This window comes from Limulus polyphemus, unplaced genomic scaffold, assembly GCF_000517525.1.
Source record: "Limulus polyphemus unplaced genomic scaffold, Limulus_polyphemus-2.1.2 Scaffold1949, whole genome shotgun sequence".
NCBI classification, from domain to species: Eukaryota; Metazoa; Arthropoda; class Merostomata; order Xiphosura; family Limulidae; genus Limulus; species Limulus polyphemus.
The window spans coordinates 78,428-99,646 of NW_013667559.1; the positions used below are offsets into that span (position 1 = coordinate 78,428).

General features: G+C 32.4%; 2 protein-coding genes across 2 annotated transcripts in view; both read left to right on the plus strand.

Moving 5' to 3' along the window:
- Positions 1-1,119: 1,119 nt before the first annotated feature.
- Positions 1,120-6,306, plus strand: LOC106465452 (coiled-coil domain-containing protein 51-like). The gene is made up of 3 exons (XM_013925682.2): positions 1,120-1,336; positions 4,909-5,055; positions 5,523-6,306. The coding sequence occupies exons 1-3, from the start codon at positions 1,184-1,186 to the stop codon at positions 6,135-6,137; spliced, it is 915 nt and encodes a 304-aa protein (XP_013781136.1). The 5' UTR covers positions 1,120-1,183; the 3' UTR covers positions 6,138-6,306.
- A 7,756-nt stretch (positions 6,307-14,062) lies between these two features.
- LOC106465450 (haloacid dehalogenase-like hydrolase domain-containing 5) overlaps positions 14,063-21,219 on the plus strand; it is a 40,016-nt gene continuing 32,859 nt past the window's right edge. The window contains exon 1 of the mRNA XM_022393352.1: positions 14,063-14,182. Within this exon, the coding sequence (XP_022249060.1) occupies positions 14,063-14,182 (120 nt within the window). The remainder of the gene's footprint in view (positions 14,183-21,219) is intronic.

Here is a 21,219-nt window from a genome sequence, read left to right on the forward strand (position 1 = left end):
GTCAAACTGTTAATGTAGAATTTTCAAATATTGCGTATATTCTGGGTATGTGCAGTTTTCACATAATACATGGTCAATAAGCTTATTAAGTTGATTCTATTCTACCTGCCTTTGTTCTTTGTCTTTCCTTTGGAGAAAACGCCTAGTAAGCCCATAGGTGACATAGCTGTAAAGCTGCACCTTATGCATGAAGGTCGACAGCAGTGTCCTCCAATGGTAGAGCAGGGAATATTTCGAGGCTACAGTCTCACTTTGAATAAGTCTGATATTACTGTTTCAACTAAGTAACGTCAGATTTAGTTGTATAGGATATCATCTTGAGTGGATTAGTCAGTTTGGAAATAAGCCTCTTAGGACCATAGCCAAATTAAAGGCAATTGTCAGTCTTTCATCAGGTGAAATACACATGTTATTGATTTGTGCTGTATTAACTAAAGATTTTTCATTGTTTCTCACACTTTGTGTCCAGTCTATATATATTTCTTAGCACAATTTCAAGTAGTCTTTTAGCAGGACTCAGCTTTATTTTGCAATATATCGTGCCTAACCTATCTGTATATATCAAATCTACCTAATTTACTCTTTCGAAAAATCGGTTTAACTAAAAATACTGCAAAAATAGGTATAGACTCAACTTTTCGCTTTTTAAAAAATAGCGGTAAAACTCAGAGTTTCTTATCAACCTTTGAGCTGCTGACAAATGAGTAATCCAGTAGGCTATATTTTGTTTCAAAACAAAATATTCCATTCGCTGTTAACCACCTTTTTTTTTCGTTGATGTATTATCTCCCTTTATGATATAGCTATAAGGAAAGTATATGCAGTATAATTTGTTTAACTAATGTGTCTTGTTGTCTAAAAAGTTAGTTTACTGGTTGTTATAAAATGTATCAGCCAATGTTGAACCAAAAGAGTAGGAATATTTTTATGGTACGTGTTATTTAGTGACTTCAAAATATTTTCAATGTTTCCAATACACAATGTAATTGTTTTGTATTGTTTGGTATTGCTTATCATAATGAACGAGAAAAACAAACTCACAAGCAGTAAACTAGTCTAACGACTACCGGTTGCCTGCGTTTTTTTTTTGTAACTTCCTTAAGACAAATATGATATGGCGTGTGTTGGTAGGTTAACAACTCGATTCTTTCGTTATTCTCTTGAAAAAGTCAGTAATGGTTCCATGATTAGGAGATACTCAAATTCAACTTCCAATATTATAACTGCTAAAGTTTCAAGTGAGCAGGTGGGATCCAAATTATCGTATTTAATGAAATACTATGAGTATGTTATAGGTCTTACTGAAGTGAAAGCAGCACAGAACAAAGTTCTGCAGGTATGTCAAATAATTTTGAATTACGGCTAACTCAGTTTTTCAAGTAGAGAGATTGTGAGTACCCCGAAATTATTGTTGGGATAGTACAATTTTAGTAGGTACAGAGTACTCAAGTTAATGCTAAAGATAATTTAATTTTAGGGCTCGGAAAAGTGAAGCAAAATACATTCCAACGCCACCAATTTTAGGGATGGGTCGGCGTTTTTTTTGTTTTTTTTGTAGTTGTATTAGTTTATTTATGGATTCATGCGCATGTTACAACCTGCGTATTAAAGATACTGACATTTTATTGGTTACAAAAGTCACATGGTTACTTCAATTGTCTGCGCATAAAGTACATGTGTCAGCTAAGAGGATAGAATCGAACGTTATTAACAATAATGTTTATATTATTGTTTCGAAGTTAATTATAGTAATAATAGTTTAAACAAATACATTTGTTTGGCAGTATTTGTCAAAATTGCAGGAAAACTAAATAAGGTTTAGGTGTATCTAATATAATTTATTATTACTGTATTTGTAGTATTAAAATACTTTGTGTCCTTCTCGTTGACCAAAACTCTACAGTCTGTATTCAGGGTTTTCCTAATGTGCAGTTGATCACAAATTGTGCATCTGTAAAAATATTTGTGCAGTTGAAAAAATTCTTAAGAAAAGCTCTGACTGTATTATTCTTACCTTGACTTAAATCTTCCTTAACCCGTACTAAGTTATGTATACTATGAATCTGTTTTTAAATGCTAGAAATTATTAAAATATAAATTTAAAAAGTAACTATTAAAAGAGAATGATAGTCCAAACTTTTTATTGATTTGTTTGAATGAAATCTACTGAAACATAATAATTTTACATAGAAACGCAAATTACAATGAAATCTCCATTTGTTGTCTAGTAGCAGTTTAATTACATCTTTGCAAGGGTTGTCATTTGAGAAGGGGGATGACAGGGACTGCTACCCCTCAAGCTTGGAAGGGGGCCCCCAAGGTAGTTTCTGTTAGATATTTCTAGTCAGACTGGATTAATACCTATGTGCAAATTGTATCATAATGTAGAGCAACTAGCTGAATTGGGAAGCTCATGTGAGGTCAATCTTCTTTGCCCCAACCCTTTTGCGAAATAACATTCCTTCAGTGTGCTACAACAGAAGCTGGTCAATCTTGTGACCCATGGGTGCTGCTATGACAGTTAAAAACAATATAGTCATTCATGGCAAAACAAGTATATTTAAGAAAAAATTTATATATTGTTATATGAAATTCTTTATTATGGCATGTTGACAGGATAATCTTTGGGTTCTATAGGGAGAAAATAATTAGATTATGCTATCCAGTGGTAGGGGAAGAGGATATAACTGAAAGAGCAAGTGAGGAAGTAAAGAGTACTAGCAGTGCTGTAGTTTTTTTAGTGCACATAGAAGCTAATAATGTTGGGAAGGCTAGGGCAGAGGACCTTATTGTTAACTGCAAGGCATTCAAAGAAAGGGGCTACATATGCAAAAAAGTTTTAATTTTTCACATAAGCAAGAAAATATATGTATAGCAGAAAATTCTCTGACAGCATGGATCTTTATATTCTGTTTTTCTATTTTGTTTATTTCAAATATCATTGCAGCTGTTGTCTCTTTGCTCACAGTGTTTTTTTAATTCTGTAATAAACTTATGCTGTAATAAGAACAACAGTAGAACATGATTCTACATGTATACACCATTTTATGCATGGATGTTGACAAGGGTTGGAACTTACCCCCCCTCCCCTTGGAAAATGAGAAATGTAATTCTTTCTTTATTCATTCAGCATTTGTATATGAATTTAAAATTTTTTTACTCACTTCACAATTTCACATTACTTATTACATTTCATTTTCAATACTAATAAAAGTTGCCAGATTTGTCAGCAGGCTTTACTTAAAATTTCTGCATACCTACCCTATAACTAAATAGTCACAACCGTGGCAGCTTCTTGGATATTTGGCATGGCAATTGTCACTCAGGTCATCAAAGAAACCAACGTGGTCTTGCCGACATCCCTTTCACCCTGACACAATGTGATCGGGGTCAATCTGTTGATACTACCAGCAACAGGTCATCAAAGGGATCAATGCAGTCAAAATCACTCTTTATGCTGGACAGTCAACATTCAAAAAGAAAAAAAATGCATGAGCAAGTCATTACTTAAATAATCTTAAAACTTGATACAAAAATCTGATATTTTGTTTACGAAAGCCTTGTAATGTCTACTGATAATCTGAATTTTTTTTTGTAAAAATATGCTTACTGTATTTAAAGTTACAGTATTCTGTTGACTGTAATTGCATAACTTTGAAGGTGGGTCCATCATCCCTTAATTTTGACTCCCCCTTTTCAAGAAGGCCGCAAAGTTACTAAACATGGCACTACAGTCACACTCAAAACCCACCTTTTTGTTTCAACCAATGGATTCAGAGCTTGACTTAACTGTTGCATCACAGTAGACATACTTTAAAATTAAAATTATTCTCCTACTGTCAATAAATTATAATTGTACATATACTCAAACAAACAGGTTTATATCTAATGCATTAATTGTTCTTGAATCCGTGTATGAAAATTCTCATTTTAAATAATATACCATTTTGTAATCGGGTTTTAAACTCCCAGGTCATGATAGGTTATCTTTAGTTTGAGAGTCATACTTTTGATGCAGTGATACAGGATCTGGTTACTTACAGTGTACATTATTCAGCTTTACTAATATTTTGTGTTAATGTTAATTTCTTACAACAGTAAATTATTTCAATGGATGTTGCATTTGTACTCTTATTTCAGTAACTGAATATTGTTATACCAGCCAGCTTCCACAGCATTTACGTCTGTTAATACAAAAGAGTTGTATTCATCAGCCTTATGATATTAATATTCCATCTCAAGTTATTTTATTACATAAGCTTTTTATAATATTTTACATATCATAATCTGAAATATATGTTCATTTAAAATTCTATAATTATTTATATTTTAAAATGTGTTTTTCACATCAAAATTTTATTGTATTTTTAAAATTATCCTACTCACCATTATCTTTTCAATAAGTGTTTCTTGTCATCTTTGACTGACTGAATTTCACCCTGTCAAACTTATTTGCAATGTTTTGAAGACAAGTAAATTTAATCAGCAGTGTGTGGTTAGTTGTGTACTATATTCTGTGTCAGATCACTGTTGGCTATTAGATAGTGATAAAAACTAAAAATATACGAACAAAAGTAGCAGCTCCAAGTTAAATTCTTTAGTAGAAGTTTATAATAGAAAATCAATAATGCACTAAGTGAAATTTTTTATTAGTAGACTTTGCTCCAATGCCAGTTATCAAAAATTGAGGTTCATAAAGAACCTGATTACCAGTATTTCTGAACTAATATCCAAAATCTGAACAGAATTGTTTTTATTATGATTTATTAATATTATCAAATGAGAAGTTTTTGTGAAATATATAGATGAATTGGGATATTAAATACATCTAATACTTCTTAGATTTGTATAATATTTCTTTTTTCTTTTCTAACTTATTTTTCTTTAATTTCTTTTTTTACCACCTAGGCAGAACAAGTATTTATTGATGCTCAGGAACTTCGAAGAAACTGTCAACAGAAAATCCAGCAAATGACTGCTTCTTTAAAAGACATCCACAGAGAATTGGACAAAACTTCACGAGGAGAGGATCATTATCTTACATTAATTAGTCAGGTTTGTGTTATCTTTTTTTGTTATTAATTACTCAATACCTTCTGGAAATGATTGATTTTAAATGAACCAATGTATATTGAAAACCTGCAAGTTTTAAATGTTAAAAGTATTCTGCTTGGTTTAGAGACTAGTTCCTTACATTATTCATTTGTTCAGTCATGATTGTTTGAGCTTGACATTTTTAGAAGCAAGCTTAGCAAAAGATGAAGACCTGTTGATTGGAAAGTACAACATAGAAAATGATTTGGTAAAACCCAAAGATAACCAACCTTTTTACTTACATCAACATATTAAAAACAAAAACGTGTCTTTCTTTTTTTTTAAATAAAATGTAAAGTTCTCATAGAATGATCAAAAACCTGCTCAGTTCTTTTATTAATATTTTTGTTTGTGCTAGGAGAACAATAATTTTATAAGAAAGTTTAATAATTTTTGAAAAATCATTCTGTGTGTGTTTTTCTTTTTAGGAGCATAGTATCATTAAAGAAGAAGAAAATCTTATTGAAGAATTTAAACAACTAGACAACAATGAGAGGGATTATTTCTCTGTATTATCATTAGCTGTTCAAGAAAGTCATTCAAAAGAGCAGGCTCAAGCAGAGAAAATGAAGTACTGGTCTTTCATTAGCTTAGTTTGTGGAGCAGTGATTGGAGTGTTGGGAACCAGCTTCAATAAATGGATGAAAGAATTTGCACAAGAAACTCCAGGTCAGGGTGACCTTCAAAATCTAGTCTTTTTTCTAAATAATGCAGTAAAAAAACAGTACATACAAGTGACCGAATTTATTGAAGATATTAAGAAGATGCTTGGTTACACTGGAAGTTCAAAAATCATACCTGGAGAGGGCACAGGTAGTAGCGACAAAATAAATATTCATAATGACAGACTGGAAGCTACATCTTGCCAAATTGTCTCTGTACTTGAAAATCAAGAAAAGGTTTTGTCTCGAGGCATGAAAGAGGTGAAAACTTTACTTGAAACTCAGATCAAACTGATACATCTTGGAGAAGACAAACTACCTGTTTATGTAAGAGAAGAAGTGGGGAGAGGGAGACAGGTTAAAGATACAGAAAAAATTTAGAATGGAAAATTAAGATTAACTCTTTAGCCACTGTTGCTTTTATTTATGGTGCCTTTGCTGTAATTTTTCCTTTAGTGATGCAATTTATAAAAGGGTCTTAAACTTAATGTATTGTAAGTTTGAGAAAATGCAGTTTACACGAAAATAAAGAAAAAATATATAAATTGTACATATATATTATATATAGTTGTTATAGGTTATCTCTTCTGACCAGCCCGACATGGCCAGGTGGTTAGGGCGCTCGACTCGTAATCAGAGGGTCGCAGGTTCAAATCCCAGTCCCACCAAACGTGCTCGCCCTTTCAGCCATGGGGGCATTATAATGTGACAGTCAATCCCACTATTCGTTGGTAAAAGAGTAGCCCAAGAGTTGGCAGTTGGTGGTGATAACTAGCTGCCTTCCCTCTAGTCTCGCAGGTAGCCCTCGTGTAGCTTTGCGTTAAATTCAAAAACAAACAAACAAATCTACTGACCAACTTATTTGTAGAACATCAGAGTAAACATTTTAGTATATTATTTTTATACTGTTTGAATATTCAGTAAGATAGAAGATAGGGATTTTTACAAAATCATTTTTGATGTTTGTCCTGTTTCAACATAGACATCTAGAACATATCAACCAAATAACCCGAGCGAAGCTGGGTACTTTCGCTAGTTTACTATATAAACATGATGCCTCATATTTTGGCAGTATGGAAAATTACTGTTGAACTTCATTTAGAGATTATGAGCACTGTTAAATAAAGATAATGTTTTTTCTTTGAAGTATTATATGCACATATTTTAAAGACGTTTAGAATATCAAAGACATCATTGTCAAGCCAAATACTTTCAGCAGAAGTCAGACAATGAAATACTACAATAAGTCTATCTAATTTCCACTCAATTATGCAAAATAATTTTAACAAGATGGAAACTTTTTATTATAATGGGTGTTTCTTTGTTTTTTTCTTCATAATAGCCTTTTCTTGAAAGTCAAAAATTTCAACCATAAACTTAGTCACCTTTCCCTTTGTTTTTTCATTGTAACGAATTATTTCCTAGAAACAATAAATTTATTGAATAGTAAAAGCTGACAAATCAATAAATATCTATAATATAAATTTGAAATATTATACTTACATATATTTTTAATGTTTGCAATTTAGTTACAGTTTCAAGGCTTGCTCACAAAATGGTGGCATGTTCTTGAACATGACACTTTATCCCAGTTACTTCAATATGGTAGTTGGAGGTTAGTATAGGTAACAGCTAATAGCTGGAGGTTAGTCTGTGATGGACTAACATCCCATTCTTTTCTTGTACAACAGGAAATTTAGAGTGCATCATCAGACTTGTGTATCTTTGTTGGGAAAAAGGACTAAGTTACATACTTTTATTGAATATTGAAGTTGTAGAATATTAGCCTTTGTTTCATCAATGCTTGCTATGGTTTTATACAGAAAATGTGAAGTCAGAATATTCATTCTGCCCCAGAATTTTGTGCAAAAATATGGGATATGAGGGCATATAATATTGTTTATTTTTTTGCCATCTTTATTAATATAAGAATTTTAAAGAAATTGCGTTTAATTTGTTTCTATGCAGTTTGGGTTAAAAGGTTCACTTGGCTGAGTTGTATTTTAGTATTTGTAATTTTCTTTGAAAGTCTTGTTTTGTAATACAGTTTATTTTGTTTTATAAAGGGTTTTTATTTTGCCTGGTTGTATGTTTCGTTTTTAAAAGAGTCTTTTGAGGTGCAAAATTTTTTACTGCTTGTCAGCTTCATTAATTTTTGTTTCGTTTATGTAAAAGTTTTTCAGTTGTTTTATTTTATGTTCTTTCCCCTTCTAAAGGAGGTTGATAATCATTGTTAAAGTTCTTTGTTATATGTTTATACTTCATTTAAAGGGGTTTGGGTATGTACTTATTGTATTTCTATGCTGTATGTTAATATTATGTATTTTATTGTTAAACGGTTCTCTTTTTTTATAGTGTATTATTTTGATTTTTACCATAAAATTAAAAGATTTTCTTTCACTTAGTATATTTTCTTACTTGTATAACTTCATTATATCTTACATTATTGATTCCAGCAAACTTAAACGAGATTTTTTATTGTGATGATGCATCACCTTGTATTGATCTTTAAATTACGGTCAAAGGGGTTTCTTTTATCTGCCTCTCAGTGGCTTAACAGTAAATCTGAAGGCTTATAACGCAAAAAAAAACGGGTTTTGATACCCATGGTGGGCACTGCATAGATAAACCATTGTGTAAATTTGCACTTAACAACAAACAAACAAGATTTTATTACATCATATATCGTGATGTATTGTCATTTTACATTTTCGTTAAAGGGTTATTTTCTTATGGTTAAATGCAATTATTTGTTTAAGTGTTATGTTTTCCATGTGGCGTGTAATTGATCATTTGAAAAATGTGATTCTTGACCATGTTATAAAATTCAACTTTATTGGGTTAAATTGTAATTGTTGACTTGAGGACAAGTCTGAAACACAGATGAGGGTATAAATGTGACATGCATCCATGTTACGTGTTTCTTCAACATCTTTATTAATATAGAAATAAAAAAATGGTTTAGTTTGTTTCTATGCAGTTTTTACATAAACGTGGTCCAAAACACCATTGAAATTGTTTCGTTCTAGTCTCCTTTGTGTCTTTGTTGTATTAGAGAGCGAGTAGTATATACTCTGCCTGTTGGAATGTTTCAGCAACTATGTACATTAGGAAAACATCACTAACTGCGACGTCTTTCACTGGTTTAGTGCATGACATCTCTTTTTTTTTTCAGCATACTTAATCCTCCTGTTAATAACCAAATGTGCAAGGGGTCGTTCATTGGATTGACCCTATATTAAAGAATGAATGTTTATTATAATTTCAAACTTACTATGTGTATCTACACAAAATGTGAAACGCTTGTAGTAAAGTGAACAAGTCTGTTGAATACAAAGAATCAGATGTGTTACAAAAGTACTTATACTCAAGATATTTTTATGAATTGACTATGTCAGACTGACAAGTCCGAATGCAAGGTGATGCTCATGTGAAGAATAAAAATACTTTTGTCTATCATACAGTTTCAATATTACATAACTTCAAGATCCTCTGAAGTACATAGCGATAGCTTTTCCAGTATTCCTGTACAATGTATATAGTATTTGCTCTCCGATACCACGAACTGTAGCTAAATCAGCAATGTAGAGTAATATAAATAATTGATAACTCTGATATTAAATACATGATACCACATTGAATGGCACTTTGTAAAAGGTTGTAGAATGTGAACATTGATCCTCACCTATGCACATAGGGTTAAGCAGACATATCTGATACTTCCACAGAAGTCAGTTTATCTCAGAATACTACAGCTGATAGACCAGAAGAAGACAAGGCGTGCTCAGACTGTGAATCTGAAAATTTACGGTCCACGTCCCTTTATGCAAAAATACGCTTCACACTTTGGGCATATGAATGTGCCATAAGAAAGACTGTCAAATCCAACTATTCAATCAGACAAGAGTAGCCCAAATGTTGATGGTCAATACTGTTGACTAGCCGTAAATTCTCAGATTCACAGTCTGAGCACCAAATACTAGAGCACGCCTAACTGAACTCGGAAAAATATTGCCTAGCACAGCTTGATCTTAATAAGGGTTGATTTCTGCTCTCACTGTTTGCGACATTGAAAAGTAGAAGAACATAAAAATCAATATCATATTTGTATTTTTCGAAGACTTTTCCTTTATACTTAACACTCCATAATTAATATGAACTTCTAATTCATATAACGCCTTTTCCTGGTGAGGCGTGATGGTAATAAATCATACTTGTCTTAAGACAACAATATTAGGCTTACTGGATTATTAAATACCATATTCCTTATTTCGTCTTTCAGGATTTTCCAGAGAAGAAGAGTCTTTAATAGTATTACACATTTCAACTGTATTATGCTTATACTCCGTTATATCTATTGACGTTGACACGTTTTGTTCAATGCCAGAGCTCATCAAGCCGACATAGTGTGGTTAAAATACTGTTGTACATTCTTCTTCTTGGAAGAATTTTAATGAACAGAATAAAGAATGTACTGTTTAAAAATACAACAAGCCTAATACTGTTCCCATATAACAAATATAATTAATTGTATTCATGATTCATCAGCAAAAAGCATTTAAATCACTGCAACTGTTATTCTACTAAACGGTTTGTGCAAGGGGTGTTCTGAAGACTGCTGTGTTTGTAGTATCATAGACCATCAGCAATAATATGGTGTGATATATTCAGTAAAAATTGATTTCGGTAAAGAGTGAATCGGATAAGTCCACTACATAACTGGAAATTCGGCAAGATATATTATGAAGTAATTTTGAATTCTGCTAAGACTAACTGAGTCTGTGCTAAGAAATAAATAAACTAGACACAATATACAACAAAACAATATCTATTTAAGCACAAAGCAACAGCGTGTATATTTTACCTTTGGATTCCGACAGTCGCTTTTACTAAAGGGGTAAATTGATCAAACTATCATTACTTTCTCAAGATTTATCAAAGGCTGACCGACTCCTTCGAAATATTGTTATAGACTTACTAAAATTCACGTTATTCAGTTAAATCGGTAACATAAGACTTAATCAGAACAATTGACTTACCAAGCGGCTGGTCATTTACACTTGAAAAATAAGGTAGGTTGTATCCTCGAGACACCACCTGACCTATCATTGGAGGAAGCTGTCCTCGACTTCCATACAAAAGCTATACCTCCCACGGAAGTATCAAATGTTACCTCAAGGGAATGAAAGAGAACAAGGGCAGCTAGAAAACAACTTAACGTTTTCTTGACCATGTTAGTCTGGTGGTTAGGGTGTTCGACTCACAATCTGCTGGAAGCGAATTCGAATCCTCATCAACGAACATGCTCACCCTTTCAGCTGTGGAGGCGTCATAATGTGATAGTCACTCCCACTATTCATTGGTAAAAGAGTAGCCCAAGAATTCGCCAAGTGTGATGTTGGCTTGCCGCCTTCTCTCTAGTCTATCATTGCTAAATTAGAGACGGTTAGCATAGATAGCCCTGGAGTAGCTTTGCGCGAAATTCAAAACCAACCAAACCAATCTGTTCATTTGTTAGCTGAAAACTGCACAAACTTAAAAGAAAAAAAATTCATATTTAAATAAGAAGGTGAAAAAAGCATGGTATGCCAGCACACTAAGGAATTTCTATTATACACTCTTCTCGCAAAACCCGTAAGGGCACCCAATAAAGAATGTAGTGTTTAAAAATTCAATAAACCCAATACGTTTGTCTTGTAACAAGTCTTTTTAATTTTATCACACCTCGCCGACAGAAGAACTCATACCATAACAAATGGCTTATAAAAATAGCATACCTACCATTCTTGTTTGTTTGTTTTTGGAATTTCGCGCAAAGCTACTCGATGGATATATGTGCTAGCCGTCCCTAATTTAGCAGTGATAGATTAGAGCAAAGGCTGCTAGTCAACACCATTCACCGTTAACTCTTGGAATACTCGTTTACTAACGAAAAGTGGGTTTGACCGACACATTATAACGCCCACATCACTGAAAGGGTGAGCATGTTCGGTGCCAGGATTCGAACTCGCCACTCGAAAATTTTGAGTGAGGTTCCTTAAACACCAGGCCATGTCAGACTCGATCATTTTGGTGTTTGTTGTGTCCTAACGAAACGTACTGTCGAAAATGTATATGGCGAAACATAGTGTGATTGAAATTTTGTTACAGTGACGTAGCTACTGTCCAGCAGAGACTACAATGTGGTAGGAGGATGGGGAAGGGCGAGAGCTCAGGGAGCCCAATAAAAATTAGACAATATTTTTTTTGGAGGGCCTTTATAAATTTTTACGCGAGAGGATACAGAAATCGTAGTTACGTCACTGTACTGTTGTAAAATCTCGTTGTCTGAAAAACCTTAAGAGAACAAAAAATGCAGTGTTTAAAAATAAAATAAACTTGACAAGTACTGTTATGACAAATATAACTTATTATAGTGTACAGATATGTTTTCTGTTTTGTTTTTAGTGGGAAATAGAAAATCTTGACGTTTTAAACAGCTTTTTTCCAGCTTAACTGATTGATAAAGGTATTTCTTTACTTCATTAATGTAACACGTATTAGGTATTTGTAGCAAATAGAATACATCCAACACTGTTTTTAGTTAAGCGCAAAGCTATACAATGGGCTCTCTGCGCTGTATTCTCGACGTTATTAAAAGCTGCTTTTCAACGGGTTAGGCCTCAAGCTTATCAATGTGCCACTGAGATGTTGTTTGTTTCGTTGTCAAGCAAAACACAAAGCTACACAACGAGCTATCTGTGCTCTACCTATCGCGGGTATCGAAACAAAACCTTTTAGTGTATTAAGCCCTCAGACTTATCGTTGAGCAATATGTAGTGTACCCCTCAGTGGTACAGCGGTATGTCTGCGGACTTACAAGGCTAAAATCCGGGTTTCGATACAAATAGCCTATTGTGTAGCTTTGCGCTTAACTACAAACATTTAGTGTAATAAAGTATTACATAAGATACTTCGTAATACAACGTTCGTAGTATTAATTCACAATTTTAATATAATTAATGACTAATCAATTATAATAGTGGATTTGTAAATGTGATCTTTGTCCAGAAAAACCTAAAAATAATTTATATTTTTGAAAAAAAATAAAGGAAATGAGTTAACAAACTATTGAAGTAGAAAAATTATTTAATTCAAATTCAATGAAAAATTAAATCAAAGCAATGATTCTAATTTCTATGAATAGAAATAGCCAGTATCCAGTGAAGATTAATCAATTTCTAAACTTTTCGTCGTACGGGTAAACACCTTAATGTGAATACAAGCAAAGCCATAAGGTAAAACGTTCGTTGGATATTGGCCGTTTCTTTTCATAACCCCCCCCCCCCCCAGTGGCACAGCGGCATGTCTTCGGACTTACAACGCTAGAAACCAGGTTTCGATACCAGTAGTGGGCGGAGCTTTGTGTTTAATAACAAACAAACAAACTTTTCATAAAATATAGTTACACTACAGTATACTACCTAGGTTCTCATTTTTGTTGAAAATTTTAGTTATGATCTATATTAAGTTTTTCATTAAATTTAAACACAAAATTAAATACATTTTAGATTTCTAATATCAGTTTAACTTATCCGGAATATCAAGACAAGTTTTTAAATAAATCTAATGTCACATTTCATTTATACCCAAAAACGTTTCCTTTTTGGTTTATATCCCAATGAGAAATGTTTATTTACTTTTGTGAGCGTGTGTAAAATTACTAGGACGGCTGTATAGTTTGTAAGTCATACTCATTTAAGTGAATAAAAATATAAAGAATATTTACTAATAACTAGCATAAATTTTCTTCATACTCCACAGCACATTAAAAAGTAACGGTATCTAATTCAAAACGCCATAAAAACTATACGAAGTGCCTTTTGTACACATGTTAAAAGGCAGTTAACGAATTTTTGTGAAATACTATGATGTAATAATGGTGTATAGGTGAATTTTTTGACTGGCGATTTTTATTTGAAAAGATAAATTAATAGGTCTTTAAGGGTCAGGGGACTGGCTTTTTCTTCATTTTCTTCATACTCCACAGCACATTAAAAAGTAACGGTATCTAATTCAAAACGCCATAAAAACTATACGAAGTGCCTTTTGTACACATGTTAAAAGGCAGTTAACGAATTTTTGTGAAATACTATGATGTAATAATGGTGTATAGGTGAATTTTTTGACTGGCGATTTTTATTTGAAAAGATAAATTAATAGGTCTTTAAGGGTCAGGGGACTGGCTTTTGTGACGTTTTAGCTATTGCATTCACGATTGGAAAGTCCTTGTACACACCCCCAGACGAATTTACTTTCGAGGCACGATGGCGACGGCAATGGTTGGCATACGGTTAGGATGTAGTATTAATGTCAAAAGTATTTACGAAACTGGATGTTTATTTTTTCTTACAGCAAATTTATTTCAGAGGAAATTTCACAGCAAGGTGAGAAATAGTTACTGATAATCTAAAAATTTTAGTTTTAAGTTATAATTATGAGAAAATAATCGATATCTTTGGTAGCGATTCCCGAGCTTTCCTAATTTAAATAACACATCTGACATTCTGAGTAGCTAAGGGAAAATTTTTGAGGATCACGCTCAGTTGGGAAGTGAGTTACTGTTTTGATGTATTTTAGTAAAGTCTCGTAGTGGTTTTATACATGTATTTTTTAGTAAACATATGTTATATTTTACTGTATGAATTGAGTGTATCTTAATTCTTGTTCTGCGACCCATAGTTTGGGAACCGCTGCCGCTGGCCTACCCCTAGATTAACGATATTCGTTTCATCACATTAAATTTGCTATTACTATTAATTAGGTTGCATTTTTTCGTGGTTCAAACTTTAGGCTAGCGTACTCGGTCTTAGTTTATTCAGTGGACATCTTGCGTACGAAAGATAATCTTAGATTCATTATGTTCATTATCGTTAGGTTATTTTAACAACTCTTGATTTTTAATATTATTAGTTTAACCTTATCAGTTTATGCATGTTAAATTGTTATTTTGTCAAACGAATAACCGTTATCAAAATTCATCGTCTTGCTTAGCCTAATTCGTAATTCAGTAAATTGGCACAGCGTTATTGATAGTGGTTCTGTAGTCTAGCGAATAATGTGATTCGTGAGTATAGGTCAAAAGTTCACATTCATATTTTAAGAACTAACTTAGTAATTAGTCTTGATGAATACAGTTACAGTTTAATGTTTCAATTTCTCCTTTGCCTAACACTTCAGAAATATAATTACAAAGAAGCTATGACTGTACCATTATATGTAAATTAATATTATGCATAGAAAAGTAGAATGTATTACTTATGGTGATTTATTATTGCTTACTTATTTTAAATTGCCAATAAATCAATCTATGTAATGACTCTGTATTAGGACAGAAAGGTGGAATCTAAAGGCCAGTCTCTGGTCACTATTCAAATAAACCAGTGGGAAGACAAAGATCATTATAAATGAGCACCTGTTACAGGTGTTACTGTCTAATCTTTTTTAGAGTAACATGTAGATATTGGTGAGCTGTTAAAACTAAATGAAATTAAAATTAATTAATTAGAATTTCCATTAATAACGTTTTAGTAGAACTAGAAGACCAGAGTTTTGTCTCAGGCATCATGTTATCAAAACATGTAGATCAAATTATAAAAAGTCATGATGCTTCACAGCAAATAAACTTATCAAATATTTGGCAAGAACAAATAATGAAAGTCTTAATTTTCTGTCCTTAAAGCCATGTTGGATATCACAAAATACATGTAGTGTGCATAATAAAAGACTAGTTGTATCAGAAAGAACATATTGTTTTTAAGATCTTGAGATTAATGAAGGTAAAATACCAATTATTATGTTGAGTAATAGAAAACTAAATCTATGTATAAAACTAATCCAAATAATTAAAGGTAAGATTTTATAACTAAAGTGTTTTTCAACCAAATAAGTAACAGAATGAAGTAAGAGTTTATTTTAGTGGAGGTCAGTATTTCACAGGAGTTTAATAAGAGGGTAATAATCAATTCCATGAAGCATTAAATTTGGATTCAAATATTTACTTTACTCAAGAGTGAGTGAACAAGAATGTCATCGAAGGATCAAATGCTATATGAAAAAAAGGTTGTAAAAATTAACAGTAAGGACTTCTTTAAATACATTAAGAGTAAGTTAGGATGAGAATAAATCCTTTGAGGGATGAAAGAAAGGAAGGCTCATGATGATTCTGCAATGACTGGGTTATTAAATTTGACATGTTTCTTTAGTTTTTATTACTGAAGATTTAAGCAATATTCCCTATCTTGAACAGTTTCTAGATGGAAACAGGATCATACAAAGTACTCTCATTAATTCTGAGCTTGTTAATAAAAAATTATGAAGTTTAAATAATGTAAGACTCCTGGGCCAGATATTTCCCAAGGGTTTTGAAGAAACCCAAGGATTGGATTGTGAACCATGTAAACTTTTTTTTTTGTAAGTTCTTGAATAGCATGAAGGAGCCAGAGAATTAGAAGTTAGCTAATGTTTTTGTTTTTTTTCAAGGGTATGGTAAAAATTGTTCTAGTAGTTATAGGTGTTTTATATTTACATCAGCAGTGGGAGAAGTTTTGTAAGTCTGATAAAAGATCTTTTGCAGAGTCAGTTAACAAAGTTTAATATTATATTTAATAGTCAACATTGTTTCACTAAGGGAAAATCTTGCCTTAATAATCTGTTGACACTCTTTGAAGAGATTACTTCATAGATGAGGGTAAGGGTGCGGAGTTGGTGTATTTGAGTTTTCAAATGTACCTTGTAATGTAATGTGTAGTTTATTGTAATATGAATTATAACTATAATTTTAATGGGAATAACCTTAAAAATGGAAGAAAAAGATCTTGGTGTTCTGGTTGATCAAGCTTTTAAGCCATCCAAACTAGTGGTAGGGCAAACAGATTTTTGGTTGTATGTACAGAAATATTGAATGCAAGTCTGAAGAGGTTATAATATCATTGATTAAGTCATATTTGGAGTTTTATGCTTAGTCTTGGGGTCATGAATGACAGTAAATTATTGAAAATGTCTCAGGAGAGGGCTACTAGTATGATATGCAAGATAAAATGGTTGTCATATGAGGACAGGTTAAGATCTCTTTAATTGTTTTCTCTTGAAAGAAGAATTACAGGGGGATCTGATTGAGGTGTTTAGGACTGTTAAGGGAATTGATGCATCATCATTTATTTTTTTGTACTTGATGGTGAGAATGGCAGGACTAAGGGACAGAAATAAGAAATGTTGGTAGAGTAGAATCCATTTCATCTAATATAGTTTTATTCTTTAACAGGGTGATTGGCCTTGAAATGGGTTGCCTTCAGATGTGGTGGATACAGCAAATTAAGGAAAGGCTTGTTAAATATTTGAATGATAAGGGCTAGCTTTGAGTTGTTTTTCTTTAAAGTGTAGTGGATGTAATGGCTTAGATGGACTAACATGTTCCAAGTTGTCCTTAACTTTTTTTTAGTTATCTGTAGATTATGTTTACACTTAATCAATTTCATTGACAGTATATCATCCAGTGAATTACAAACTTATGAAACATGAGTACCTACAAGTTCAAAATAGTTAAGATTTAGTGTGTCACTGAATTAACTTCTCTGAAATAATCTGAGTTTACAATAAAGGTAGTGAGTACAGGATAATGGGGAATCTGTCCTATTCCTCAGTCAGTGTGATGCTAAGTTCTCTAATATTGTATGGTGGATTAAGGCAATGACATACATGACATTATGGATGTCCTAGAGATGGTGTTTAAATCAGAAATTCTTGCTAATCAATTTCTATTCTTAATGGTTTGATTGGACTTGTATAAGGTCCTACAACTGAGTCCAGTAAACACCATTCCAGTATATTTTCAAATATTAAATCTACCCTCAGAAACATGATAAATTCTATATATCCATTTTCAAACTGATACTTTTATACACCTTAACTTATCCATCATCAAAGTAGTCATATTAAACAGTGTTCCCTGAGTATAACATTTATCTCTGGCTCATGAACATATTAGTTATTGTTAGATACTCGAAACTTACCTGTTTGTGAAAAGTACAGGTGCCAAATGGCATTGTTGTTAACTCTGGTAACTTTGAAAGAAATTTAAGTCACCAAATACATAAATATTCGGAATTAAATTTGGTTTTAATAAACTTCGTTTCAGTGTGTTTGTTATTGTAAATTGGGCTGGATACTGTAATCACTGTTTTATTTAGCATTAGAGATATTGTCCATCACTGCTACATCAAATTCACTGCTTTCAGTTACAGATACAACTGATATATTAAAGCTGGTATTACGTTGTGTTTTGTCAATTTATGATAAGGTTTTAATGAAAATGAAATATGCCGTTTTTCACTCAAAACATATATAGTACATAATTGTGAAATAACATGATTACCTTGATGTTCAAGGTAAATTTGGTTTTAAGAAACGATCAAAGTTGTCAAAATCAGCAGCATAATTTTCATCAAAATAATAATAATATATGCGTAAAATTTGAAGTCACACCAAACGTGTAATTAATTTTCCTACACATATTTTCATCAAAATAATAATAATAGTATATGCGTAAAATTTGAAGTCACACCAAACGTGTAATTAATTTTCCTACACATATTTTCATCAAAATAATAATATATGCGTAAAATTTGAAGTCACACCAAACGTGTAATTAATTTTCCTACACTCCGTTATTGACTTAAGTAATGCCCTTTTTGAAAATCGTATGCCTTTCTCAAAATTTGGAATCAAAATTTCAAACATGAACCAAAACGGTGCTATCGAAAATTGCTTTATTAATTTTCGGGATAACGGCAAAACAATAAAATACAAAATCACTTAGAGTCTCGTGAGAAATTGGGATTACTGTGGAAAATATCGCTAACAATGGGGGGGGGGTACCCAACTGATGAATCAATGTATTATCATCATTAATGTCATAAGAAAAACCGGTATGTTAAAGGAACTATATTCATTAATGGATTAATATTTAATCGTGGCTATCTTTGTAGCTTTTTTTTGAGGCAGACGCTAATGATAATTGCAGTTTTAATATTTTTAAGAGTTAAATTCTGTATGCAATACGTTCTGTGAAAAGCTAGTGTATATCTTTACATAATGTAGACAGGAAAATCGGCATTATACATTGCGTTAATAATAGTCTATTTTGGACCTGAATTTCCTCATTCAAAGTCGATGTTAAGATGCTGTCCTTGAAACTGGTAAACTTAATTTACAACACTGATAATATTAAGGATGATTAGGGTTACTAGATTTGCAGAGTGAAAAACTTGGACTTTTTTCATATGGAGTTACACTGTAAAACTCTCTGAAACAGTTAAAATTACAAATAACTAACGTTTTACCATTTGCAAAATAATGTGATATTCATTACAACGCGTTTTATAACTATAGGCAAGCAAAATAAGTTAAAAGCTTATTTAGTTGAAGTAGTAATAACAAACGCGCCTAAGTTGTCTTTTACCTATTCAAAAGAAAAATATTTGGTCTTCGTTTTCTCTTTCGCGGCTGCCCAGTGAAAACGTAGCAGAGAGTGAGGATGGGCTGTAAAATATAGTGACAAACCTTGCATATCAAATTCGTATTGAGGTACAGAGAAACTAGGACAATTCAGTTTTTTTACTGTTTTTGATCGGGGCAAAAAAAGCTACAAACTGGGACGCCTGGTAACTGTAAAGGTGATTTAAAACTGTGTCATTACAGAAGAAAACTGCGTCACTCAAATAAAAAATTTTTGAAACACAGCGTGTTTTTAGCCATGTTTTAACGAAGTATGTGTGTGTGTGTGTTCGTAAACAGATAAGTTTGCATACAGGATTTCAAGTCAATATATATATCTTCATACTTTTATTCATTTATTGCTGTATCCAGGAAAACGAATATTTGTTTTTATGTATACTTTTAGTGTACCCCAAGGAAGAACTGCGGAAACAAGGTTTTTTTTTTCTTTAAGACGTTTACCATCGGTTATTAAAATCTTCTGGCGATTTTAGGTTCACACAAATTGCACCAAACTTTATAATACGGAGCTAAGATCAAGAAGCTGCATGAAATGTTTTGTAAATTACCCTAGAAGGTGGGCTATGCTGCGTACACAAGGTCTAAGATTCGAGTCGCAATACGACGTGAAACACACTCCAAAATTTTAGTTGTGATGGTGTTATAATCGTGAAAGTCCAGTTATTCGGTTAAAAGAATTTGTATAGACAATTGGTGCTGCTGAGCGAGTGTTCTCCATTTGGCCAGGAGTACTAAGTCAGAGTTAATCACAATGGACTATTTGTGCTGTGCTCACCACTGATACCAAAACCCGATTTTTAACCTCATAAGTTCAGAGACTTATCACCGAGTTACTGGGGGGAAGGGCACTAAATTAGAGATGGCTATGCCTAAAATTTGTGGTTTCATTTAGCCCATGTGTCGCTCAAGTTGCCGTTCAGGTTTAAAATATATTGTGGCAAACACGATAAGGTCATTATAGTGTTAAAGTTTTGAAATTCTAAAATAATTTGTATCATAAGATATGATTATAAAATCTAGCATTTTGGTAAGTGCAGTATAATTTTTACTGAGTTTACTTATTTTCTGTTTGTTTGTTTTTATATTGCAGTTTCCCTAGTTTAAAAGTTGTTTGTCACTTAGCAACCTCCCAAGTGAAACATATGCTCATAACTATAATAATCCAGTCGCTATTATTTCGCTGCACTCCAGTTGCTTCATTAAAGCCTGAATGCATTGCTCCAAAAAATTTATAAAACCTGTAACGCTAGGTTTCGCTCAAAATTGTAGGTGAGTTTCGCCTAAAAAACGAAGGATGACTTACAGCCATGTTTGGACATTTTTACAGTTGGTTAAATGGAACGCATGATGAATTTGGAAAAATCTTTATCTTGTACAATTCTATTGGGTAATGCTTTTTTTTTTCCTTAAATTTTGTCGCTGTAAGTAAACATTCGGAATTTAAAAAAAAATTACGCAAACTCAGCTGGGCCTAAAGTTTTGATTGTACGATGTGAATTAGACCGGAAGATGGGAAATATGTTAACAACAAAATTAAACATTGGTGAATCAGTCGAAATGTGGCGGAATATAATTGCGGGATTATTCATTATTATTTGACAGTAGTTAAGTATGAATGCTTTAAATTTGATTTTATATACCACATGCATCAAAAGGCTAGACAAAACGAAAATTCAGAAAATCTAATACTAGAAATTAATTGTGTGTTTATGTGAGAGAAAGATACCGTTTTTTTATGGACAAAATTAGTATCTAGCCAAAAGAAGGCACAATGAAATGAAAAGGGGAATCCAGAGATAAAAAACCTCCATGCACGTAACTTTCTATAGAATTTATGGGATATCTTCATTCTCAAATTTTGCTGCCGATTAAAAGATTGCCGATCTATAATATCACGCTTCTTATACCA